Source organism: Syngnathoides biaculeatus, chromosome 4, assembly GCF_019802595.1.
Source record: "Syngnathoides biaculeatus isolate LvHL_M chromosome 4, ASM1980259v1, whole genome shotgun sequence".
NCBI classification, from domain to species: Eukaryota; Metazoa; Chordata; class Actinopteri; order Syngnathiformes; family Syngnathidae; genus Syngnathoides; species Syngnathoides biaculeatus.
Window position 1 is genome coordinate 17,387,748 of NC_084643.1, and position 11,697 is coordinate 17,399,444.

The window sequence follows — 11,697 nt, forward strand, 5'->3', positions numbered from 1 at the left end:
CAGCTCATCCTTCCCACCTGCCTACTGCATTGTGCCCCAATGCTAAAGTTGTGCAATGTCATTCTCACCAAGGATGTCGTCAAATGTAGCATGTTCGTGGTCCTGAAAATAAGAGAATAATAAGCATTGTTTCACCATATTGTGCAAACCAGTATAAAGAAATATTGTAATTTTTTGGGGGGACCAAATCCATCCATACCTTTAAGCATTTTCTATACCACGTATCCTGACTAGGGTCGTGGCGTGTTGCAGCCTATCTCAGCTATCTTTGGGTGAGATAGCTGGGTACACCATGTAACGGTTGTCAGCCAATCACAGGGCACATTTAAACAAAACAACAACGTTCACATTCACACCTACAGGCAATTTAGTATCCTCACTTAACCTACTTTGCGTGTTTTTGGTATGTGGGAGGAAAATGGAGAAAACTGACACAGGCACAGGAAGAACGTGGAAACGCCACACAGGTGAGACCGCATTATAACCCGGGTCCACAGAACTTAGAAGGGGATGAGCTAACCACTTGCACACCTTTCTACCACAAACAAGTATTTACTAGAAAAAACATTTAGTTCAATGAGTGTGTAGTATTTGTGGAAAAATAACATTTTGAAGAAATCAACTTCAGGCCTCCATCCTCTCAATAATGGCCTCCCAGAATCAGATTTCTTCGAATCTAAACTGTATGTATGTCTTTCGGCTTGTCTTGTTAGGGGTCACCACAGTGCATCATTTCAGATGAACGCACATATTTGTTTGGCACAGTTTTTACGCTGGATGCCCTTTCTGATGCAACCCCTCTGAATTTATCGGCGGAGAGAGCTGGAGCCTATCCCAGCTCACTTCGGGTGAAGGCAGACTACATCCCTAACTGGTCGCCAGTAAGTCGCAGAGCAGATATCGACACCATCACTGAACGGGAATCGATCCCATGCTCCCTGCACGAAAGGAAGGCGTGTGTATCACTACACCATCAGTGACTCTTCTTTTCAAATCTAAACCATTTTTTTTAAAATGGCTCCATGCCACTTCACAGCATTATAAATAATACAGTCATGGATTCCAGAATAAAAGATCCTTCAAATCAAATCGGTCCAGTCTCGATAGTTTTGCTTAAACACTGTAAACAATCAAAGCATTGTTAATGAAAACATTAACAATTTTAAATATTATCTTTCTGTTTGTAAGCTTGCACCTTGATAGTTGTGTGGTTTTAAAATCATTTTTATGAAAAATAATAAAATTCAGTTCAGTTTTTAAGATGAGAGTGAATATATTATTTCTAGTAGTGTAATTGGATAAATAATTTGGATAGATTTAGATTGGGTTTTCTCAATACAACGGATTTATTTTTACTCATTACTGAGGATTATGTGACAGTGTTTGATTGGTTAGCACATTTACCTCACAGTTATGAAGACCCAGGTTCAAACCCAGCCTGTGTGGAGTTTGCATGTTCTTCCTGAGCCTCTGTGGGTTTTCTTCAGGTCTTCTGGTTTCCGACCACATTCCAAAAATGTAAAATACATGCTAAAGTCATTAAAGACTCAAAATTGTCCAGAGATGTGAATGTGCAGGTGAATAGGTTAATTGTTATTTTTTTGTTAATGCCAGCCCTGTGACTGGTTGGTGACCAGTTCAGGGTATACAGTACTCCATCTCTCACCCAGAGTCAGCTGAGATCAGTGCCAGCACGCCCGCGTACCTAATGAGGATATATGTTATGGAAACGGGAAGGATTCATGTCTTCAGCATGAAAACACAAACTATCTTATCTGACAGCAGTACTTTCTCGCAAGTCCCCACAGTTAACACCACTGTACCACATTAGATGACTAATGGCCCCAGAATTGCAAATTACTTTGTACGTTTAGATTTTTATGTTAATATACCACTTTTCTTTTCCTTTTGTACTATTTTCAGTGAAATTGAGTTTCATCACACCTGAAGCTGTCTAATACTTGGATTCTCATTTTGTATATCTTATCAGCCCCTCAATAAGTGACTTTGAAAAGAAAAAAAAATAAACAAATGAAATTTAAAATTTAATTAAACAAAACAAAAAACACTTTTTGCTTGCACGAGGCTTTAAAAACATGAAACCATAAAATTACAAATATAAAATTCAAGCACACAATGATTTAAAGGAAAGTGTGGAGAGAATTTATTGATATCTACTCACATAAAGAATGAGAATGATGGAAGGGTCATCCCTACGAATGATGTTAGGAACATATTCTGCCTTCGGAACCTTGGAGGATATAAGCTGTGAAAGCAAACAAACATGCAGGAACCGAGAGAGCGGGAATGAGAGCTCAATACTCCAAACACATCATATAGAGAAAAACTTTATATTGTACAGTACATGAAACGTATTTAAACAATAACTTCAACATCGTTGAAAAGTGGATTATGATCCTTACAATGATTTTAGGTGGAATGAAGTCATCTCCTTCACAGGCTACTCTCTCCATCTCTCTTTCATTCCCCCAGTCAGTATGCTCATCCAACCCTTCATTGAGGGTACATGTCGAGGTCTGGAGATCACCATCTGGCTCAGACACAAACACGAACGCACACACACAGGAACAAACAGGTTGAAAGAATAAAAATGCTGCACCTGTCATTTTATTTAGTTCAGTTGTAAGCATCTGCAATACAAATTAACCAGATGGAAGAAACGTAAATGAGAAGTCCACAGTTGTATGGGTAATAAGGAATGTAGAATAGCTTTAAGACTAGTAAAACAGTTGAAAATGATCCTACAAACATTGTCACAACAATCAAGGCTTTATGACATGATCTTGAAATTATTGAATTTGTAATCATTCCCATGGAAATATTTCCAAAGGGAACAAACAGGATGTCGACAAACACCTCAAAATGGATAACCTACAAAATTCACAAATACTGTTGAGCTGCCTTGATTTTTTATTTTTTACTCTGCAGTTTTTTCAAATGTAGTGGCTGCATCCTGTTTGTGTAAGCAGATTTTCATTGTCCTTATATTTGAATATATTCCTCCCGTTTTAGCATGCAGAACAGAAAAAACGTTGTCTTTGTCTCTCCGTGGGGGAGAGTGATGGCGAGAGTGCTGACTCACTGTCTCTGGAGTCATGCAGTGAGTCAGGCTTGACAGGGGTGGGGTCACTCCATGAGCGGCTGAAACTCTTGGCTCTGCGATCAGCAAAGGCTGATGATCACAAGGGAAAGACACTTTTTCACACATACTTTCTTTCAGACTCGAAAAGAGCAGGCAGCTAAACAGATCACATGCTCTATCTATACCTGATGAGTAATTGCCTTTACTGTCTTCAGCTGATAAAATACAGTGATTCAATTTGTTATTTATGGATTCTCTCATCTCTCATTTATAGATTTACTCTCAGCGTTTATGACAAAAGTAAGTTCATGCAAAGTGCATTGTGGGTCAAAAGGTAAAATCTGTGAGCACCTTCAGTCTTTGATAAAAAAACAAAAGTACTTGAGTATCAATGCACTACCGCCTAGATACTGTGAAAACACAGCAAGGTCGTCATAGCATTTAATTATTAATGCAACAGCACATACTGTACCTCTGGGAAGTACTTACATTTATTGTGCGCCGCTTACTCTCACTTTTAAGTTAAAGGAGAAATCCAGTGCTTTGGATTAACAGTGTATCCAATAGGTCATTTAATATGTAGCCTATTTTGACAATGTGATGCTAAATCCTCTCTAATTTAATAGTGATAGGTAGACGCAGGATGAGCTACTGAATATCACTGAGTAAAGAAAGACAATTTAATTCAGAAATAATAATAATAATAATGATTGTTATTTAAAACCAGTAAAACAAAATAATAAGGAAAGGCCTTATTTTATTTTTTTCAAAAGTATTAAAACATTTCTCATTTGTTGATATAGCTTTTGAGAGATTAATTCATTTTAAAAATAAGTTTTGTTGTGACAGGGCTAGTAATAAGTTCACTTACTCTGGACCTTCATCCTTCGGCTGCCCACCATCCTAAGGTGCTTCCGGAAGTTTCTATCATGTTCGGGAACAGAAAAAAGTCCAGATGTCAAAAACAGGCAGCCCAGTCAGAGAGACAAGGAGACTATAATATCTTCAAAATAATAAAAAAAAAAAAAACAGATGAGGAGATGGGAAATGAGCTACAAAGAATTAGGGATAGTGTAGATCAAGCCATAATGCAATACAAGACCAAACTACTACAGCTACTGTACAGTATTGCGACCTTTCGCCAACACACTTGGAGGAACTGTAATAAAATAAAAAAAAACAGGCACAGACAGTCCAACTTACTACAGTGAAGAATTAAGATGGAGGAGAGGACTAATCAAGCCCAAACCCTAATTAATTTGTAGATGAAGTCTGTTCATATACCACACACAGTAAGTATAGTCAAGTTTTTGGGTAAAAACATAGGAAATATATGTCAAATTTGACAAAACATAAGATAAATGACAATGGCAGGAGGCTTCAGTATCCTTGCCAAAATACAGTGCATTCATAAGAAGCAGTCGTACATTATGAGTTAATCAATAAGGTCCCATCAAACATGTCAAAAGCCTTCATTAAAATGCATTTGTGTGCGCGTGTGTGTCTGTTTCAGTACTGGGTGTGTACCTCCAGCATCAAGTCAGTGATTCCAACCTTATTGGTGATCTAATTTATTATTTCCATAAAAGCCAGTACCTTGAACCAAGTGAGAAACGACTTGGGAGCCAAAAAATAGACTACAGGGTCTGCCTTAAAAGGTTCACAAATTGAACAATGGTTGACCTAATAGTGCTGTATTATTCATCAGAACTTGCCTGAAAGGGATTGTTCAGTGCTTAATTACGAACAATAACATATTTGTCAGTTGTGTCTTATTCTGCTGTTTCTCAGTATGTTGGAGTCACTCGTCAAAATAAATGGGAGATTTCACAATAACTGAAATAGTTTACAATTTGTAACCTAAGATTTTAGAAAATATTCTTGCCACACAAATGCTTAATTAAGAAACATGACATCATTATTTTTATCAGGGGGAGTTTGTACAGACATTTGACAACTATTAGTCACAGCAAAAATGATCTTTGAGGCTCTAAAAGATGAAGATTAAAAAGAGCCATGGCATAGAATTTTGTTTACTGACATCGTTGTTGGTCAAAAGAGGTGATGACATGCATTCCAATGAGTGTGTAATTATCAAGTGTTTTTTCACACATGATGGATAGTTGAATACAAGTTTGTTGTCAGTCATTATTAATTGTTACTATTATTGCATCATCATGAACACTGATTTACCCAAACAAAGTACATTCTAAAACCAGATCCATCCTGATGTTGCCACATTAACATCCTGAGGTTTGAACGTTTGTTTTAATTCTCAGACTTTGTGCTGCTAGTCTAAATAACTGAAGGCATTCAACGTCAGTGCTGATTGTGAGGGTCGTGTATGTGCAAGCAAAAATAGAGGGATGACTCAGAGGAGAGGAAGATCTGTCAGTGAGCAAACACTTTTTACTGAGTGACAACAGCTTTTAAAATCAATTCTCACCCACACAGCAAGTCTGGTGTCAAATCCATGCCAATTTGTGCACAAAATATTTTGCCCAAAACTCACTGTGACCTTTGCACAAGAAAATACATCTTGTATATTCACGCATGCATAATTCGTAACGCTGGCTGAGATCCACCTTTCTGTTAAAAGCATATTTTGTTTTGAAGTCGAAACATGCACGCTTCCTGACAAACACACGCTCACGTGTGCACACACACACACACACACACACGCATTCTTAGGTTGACCTACTAAAAGAAACTTTTTCACATGCCTGAATAAGTTTAAAGACAACTTCCTGACATACACATACACTCTCAAACAGTTAAAATAAAGACAACCAAAACTAAAAGAAGATACATTTCCACGAGGTAATCGCTTCTCTTCATCAAGGAGAATCCTGAACTAGCCTGCAGGAAAGCTGGCAACAACTTCATCAGCAATGGACAGTTAGGTCCTGCGATTTTTGGCCAAGTCAGAAACCTGATCTCACCCCATGAGAACATGCTCCCTCCCCCGGCCCCGTTGAAAACAAAAGGCAGCAAGAACCGCAAACTAGCAGATATTGAAGGCCAGAAAATCATTTCAACAGAAAAACATTTTCAGTTTTCATCAAAGTATTAAAAATTGCATTTAGCCTGTCTATAAATCTGTCACTTGTCCAAATTTTTTTTCTGAGGCCCTAACATTTGAGTTAAACACAATGGTCACAATTGGGTGAAGCTGAAATTTTAGACATTATCTACACCTCTTCATTATTTTACATTCAAATATCATCCAGCGTGTGTCACGACCCATCGATACGGAGGGAGGACCCAAATGCAGGACTCGGGAGATGCAGAGGTAATTCTGGAATAACGTTTATTTTTCCAAAGTCGGGGATCAGGCAGGCAGTCAGGTGCAGCAGCGGTAGTCAGGACGTCGGGCGTAGAGAGCAGGTCCGCGGGCAGGCAGGAGTCGGTACACGGGAGATCGATCAAAGAAAGCAGGAGTGTCAAAGGAGTCAGGCTTAGGTCGGTACACACGAGTTTACGATCAGAGATACGGGAGTGCAGGAATGGGGCATGAGCTGCAATGATCTGGCGAAGACCAGTCGTCCCCTGGGTCCTATACCTACCGGAGTCAATCAGCCAGCATGAGGCGCAGGTGTGCGCCTCCTAATCAGTCCACGGCTGGACCGGCAGGACCATGACAGTGTGGCGGTATATAAAGGCTAAAAAAAAAAAAAAAACATTTTCCAGATAGTTCTGGGACTAACTATGACAGTTTCTCTCTCTCTCTCTCTCTCTCTCCTCTCTCTCTCTCTCTCTCTCTCTCACACACACACACACACAGATCCATCCATCCATCTTCTGAGACGCTGATCCTCACGAGGGCCGCGGGACTGCTGGAGCCTATCCCAGCTTTCGACCGGGCAGGAGGCGGGGTACACCCTGAACCAGTTGCCAGCCAAGCGCAGGGCACACGGAGACAGACAACAGTCGCACTCACAATCATACAAAGGGGAAATTTAGAGTGTCCAATTAATATTGCATGTTTTTGGGTTGTGGGAGGAAACAGGAGTGTCCAGAGAAACCCCACGGAGGCACGGGATGAAGATGCTAACTCCACACAAGCAGGGCTGGGATTTGAACCCCGGTCCTCAGAACTGTGAGGCCAACTGCCGCGCCACCCATATCCATTCCATTCAAGTGATTTAAATACATTTATTCCATCCAAGTTACTTATTTGTAGATAATGAACCATTTGTGTGACTCATCAGCACTATATCTTTTATGACTCATCAGCACTACATCTTTTATGAATTCAAGTCCAATTCTTAAACTATCAAAAGAACATAGTATAAGACAAAACAATCGTGATAGACTAAGATACACATTCTGCATGTTGTTGCTACTCAAGATACACATTTGATGAATAGTCCAACAAACAGAAACAATCTTTACTGGTTATGTATCAATATTTTAGCAGTAGCAATTCTCAACTAGTCCATCTACCCAATTAGTTCTCCATGTCAAAGTGACAACCTTACTGGTTTTAATATCTTGGCAGAGGTAAAGTGTTTTGAATCTGAATCTAATGTTTCCCCCACACATTTCAACTGAGCTTCAATTCACAAGAGTTAATGTTCTATGAAACGTACACACTGCTTTTCGTATCGGTTTCAATTTAAGTTTTGAAAAAAAGGTAATCTGATGTTTCAAAGACTGCTGCAGCTCATCGCATACTAAGCACAGTACATAGATTTGAAGAACTTCCCAACTTTTTTAGATTTTGAAAGGAATAGCAGTGAGGACTATTTTTAATGTGCTATTCTTATCTCAGATGATATTGAGCAAGAAGCAAATTATAACCCGGGTGGGTTGCAAGTCATATGGCAATTTCAAACAGCTCTTTCAGCGATTGACAGTTGATCCCACGCCAGTGGCACAGAATCAATTATGTGAATGACTACTACCAACAATCTTACAATGGATAGCATTAAATGAATCAGCAAAAGTAATTTTAACATTTAGTAGAGCACATAATAGTCTCCTTGCTTTTTTTTTTTTTTTCCTATTGCTTGGCTATAATAGACTGTCCAGGTCATTTTAGTCCCTAGTCATTCTGGCCAATATGTTGATAACCAGGCGGCACGGTGGTGCAACTGATTAGAGCATTGGCCTCACAGTTCTGGGAACCAGGGTTCGAATCCCTGGCCAGCCTGTGTGGAGTTTGCATCTTCTCCATGTGTCTGCATGGGGTTTCTCCAGGCATTCCGGTTTTCTCCCACATCCCCAAATCATGCATTAATTGGAGACTTTAAATTGGCCCTAGGTGTGATTGTGAGTGTGACTGTTGTTTGTCTCTATGTGTCCTGTGATTGCATGGCAAACAGTTCAGGGTGTACCCTGCTTCCTGCCCAATGACAGCTGGGATTGGCTCCAGCACTCCTACGACCCTCATGAGGACAACTGGCTTAGAAAATGGATGGATGAATGTTGATAAAGAAAAAAGGAGGTTAATATTGGAAACCAATTTCCTTTCAGCTCGATGTGATCAGGTGTTATAAATGAGTGTAGTATTGAAAAATGTGTTCCATTAGGGAAAGGGGAAATCAATATTTTATGGGCAAGAAGAGGATTTTCTTGCTGTGCAATATGGCTGCCACTAAACAAATGCTTTAACATTACACAGGACAAGACGGGAAAGCCAGGACATGGTACCTCTCGATCACGGTGGCTGCGTCCTGCTCTCTTTTCCGTCTCTTTTTCTCAGCAATGCCCCGGAAAGCCCTGCCAGAATGTCACAGTGTTAAGCAGATACGTGTATGTGTGTGTGTGTGTGGGGGGGGGGGGGGGGGGGGGTTGTCAAATTCTGTTTCAATGGAACCTGACCCATATCACAAAGGTTTTCTGTCTGAACACAATCTGAAACAAATGTGAGCTTCAATAACCTCATACCTTTGCTTTTCAGAGAGAATTATAGCTGCCTAAAATGTCAAGACACTGACCAATCTTAAACCCATTGACTCTAGTTGGGTACCGGCAAAAATAAAAAACAAAATGAACAAATAAATGAATGAACTGTTAGTCACGTTTGTCTAGAAGGGGTCAAAGTGAGTCATTTAAGATTCAGTAGAGGTGAATGAGGTGTTTCCAGTTATTATGGGACTGGGATAAGTTATTGCAGAATACACTCAAACGCAGACACACATGGCCACACTAGAAACACGACACAATCTAACAAGGAGATGTACATGTGGCATGAAGAAATTCAATTTTAAGCATAATTTAAAGGCATTATTATACCAGGAGAACTGATTAGCTGAGCAGTTGTTAGTATTTTAGATGTTTGTCTGGAGTTTATGACAAGGCTTCATTGAACATCATCATTTCAATGACTGCGTCACTTGATCAGAGAGCGTTATTATTCTATTCTATAAAGGGAATGACAGACATAATGAGAACCATGTGGTCTTGTGTGTCAAATAGCAAGTCATATCCTACAGTTGACTGACAATATCGCCACAAATACTGTGATGAAAGACAAGTAATGAATATCTGTACTGTTCAGCCCATGAATACACCTTCTTTTACCTATGGAATACCAACACTTTCTCTGACTGACACTCTGTTTTTGGAAACAAAGAATCATCTTTCATTCAAGAATATCAACAAAACTAATAAATTGTCACCAGACTGTCACTATTATAGTTTGCATTGTTTCTAGATTAATCATGCAAGATTAATCCTCTTTTGTGTATTTGTGTACTACAAGTCCTTATTTATATGATGCAATCCAATTTTACAATTCTGCACAAGCTACATATTCTCGTATCAATCCATCAGATGCAGTTCTCCGTGCAAAAAAAAAGCAAACATATGCTCTGACCATTACATTTCATGCATTATTCTCTCTGTACTTTTTATACCAGAACTGAGTATATAAGTCATGTGATAGCATTTACTGTGGCATTTCTTGGTTTGCAATGGAAGGAGTACGACAAATTTCAAGTTATTTGTGTGCCATTAATTATTTTAGCTTCCTGTTTTATTGGGGCTTTTCCGCACCTTTGTTTTCTAACCACCAAATTTATAATACTCAGCATGGTAAAAAAAATATGTGGTTAATATGGACAAGGTAGAGTGAACAGCACAGGTACACAATGAGGAAAATATGGAGAAAAAGGTTTGGGATATGTTATTTGACTTGAAGAGGAAAAAAAAACAGGAAGCCACATACGAAGAGTGTGGGTGGTTAAAGGAATTACTCACGATATTCTACAGTCGTGATTTGGAAAACCGCCACAGAGAGAGAAGTGGAAAAAGATAACATAACAGATAAGTTAACAACATGGCCAGGCAAATAGTCATTCAATATACTGTAAGTTTAACTGCATCACATGACAGCTAAAAGGTACAGGTCACATTGGCAATGATCCCTCACCCAATTCAGCAACACATAAAACTGCACATCTTAAAATGGGCTTGTATTGTGGGCACCCCAAGATGTACAGTATCTGTGCAATACTAATGTCTCTAATCACCATCTTGATATAACACACCTAAGGATTATCTTTGCAAAGAATTGCTCACTAACAGTGATTTGTGATTTAGACAAATGTGTGCATAATACTTGAAGCAAAGAGCCAAAAACAAATGTGTTGCATTTACACTCTCTTTCTATAGAGTTATTGCCCAAAATAGCTACTCAGTATTACAGGGGAAAGATATGTAGACTTTATGTTTACTTACGCCTGCATGGTTGTAGTTGCTGTCTGAAAACGGAATATATTCTCTTTGTGGAACCAGCTATCGGAAGGTTCTTCTGTAACGTAGAACAGTCACAGTTCCGTTTAGCTGAAAAGAACGATGCTCTTAAATGCATTCAACATTTTTATGCATTAGTTGAAGGCATCTAATTTGACATCTAAATTTCTGTGAGAGATGAGTAAAACCCTGGATTGTTCACCAGTCAATTGTAGGACACATATAGACAAACATCCACCTATGGCCATCTTAGATTCTTCAGTTAACCTAACATGCATGTTGTGGGATGTGGGCAGAAACTGTAGCATCCGGAGAAAACCCACACAGGCAAATACCGCGGCACCTGTGTGGAGTTTGCATCTACACAGGTGGCCCGGTATTTGAATCCAGGTCCTCAGAACTGTGATGCAGATGTGCTAACCAGTTGTCCACCGTGCCAACTGAAAAAATCCATCCATCCATTTTCTGAGCCGCCTATTTTCGCAGGGGTGCTGGAGCCAATCCCAGCTGTCACCGGGCAGGAGGTAGGATACACCCTGAACTGGTTGCAGCCAATTGTAGCGCACATGAAGACAGACAACAGTCACACTTGCAATCATACCTACAGGCAATTTAGAGTCTCCAATTAATGCATGTTTTTGGAATGTGGGAGGAAACTAGAGGGCATGGAGAAAAAAAAATATATATAGTATACTTAGATCAACTCTATATAGAAACATAATCAAGACAAGCATGGAGCATTTTGCTCGAAACCTAAACTCAAGCCAAAAATCTGGTCATGCAATAGCTCATTATCCCAACTCAACAACAGAATGGTAGTAAAGGAAAATAATTAAGGCACAGAATAGCAATAATCAGTGAAATTCCATATTGGATCACAAAGTGGATGAAGG

General features: G+C 39.3%; 1 protein-coding gene across 2 annotated transcripts in view; it reads right to left on the minus strand.

Annotated features, from left to right (window-relative positions):
• nsmfb (NMDA receptor synaptonuclear signaling and neuronal migration factor b) overlaps positions 1–11,697 on the minus strand; it is a 56,224-nt gene that overhangs the window by 14,946 nt on the left and 29,581 nt on the right. The window contains exons 4-10 of one of the 2 annotated variants that reach the window (XM_061816559.1): positions 10,790–10,862; positions 8,759–8,827; positions 3,975–4,027; positions 3,104–3,193; positions 2,424–2,551; positions 2,183–2,266; positions 69–102 (exon numbers count right to left, since the gene is read on the minus strand). In XM_061816559.1, the coding sequence (XP_061672543.1) occupies positions 69–102; positions 2,183–2,266; positions 2,424–2,551; positions 3,104–3,193; positions 3,975–4,027; positions 8,759–8,827; positions 10,790–10,862 (531 nt within the window). The remainder of the gene's footprint in view (positions 1–68; positions 103–2,182; positions 2,267–2,423; positions 2,552–3,103; positions 3,194–3,974; positions 4,028–8,758; positions 8,828–10,789; positions 10,863–11,697) is intronic. The other variant, XM_061816560.1, reaches the window with a different exon arrangement.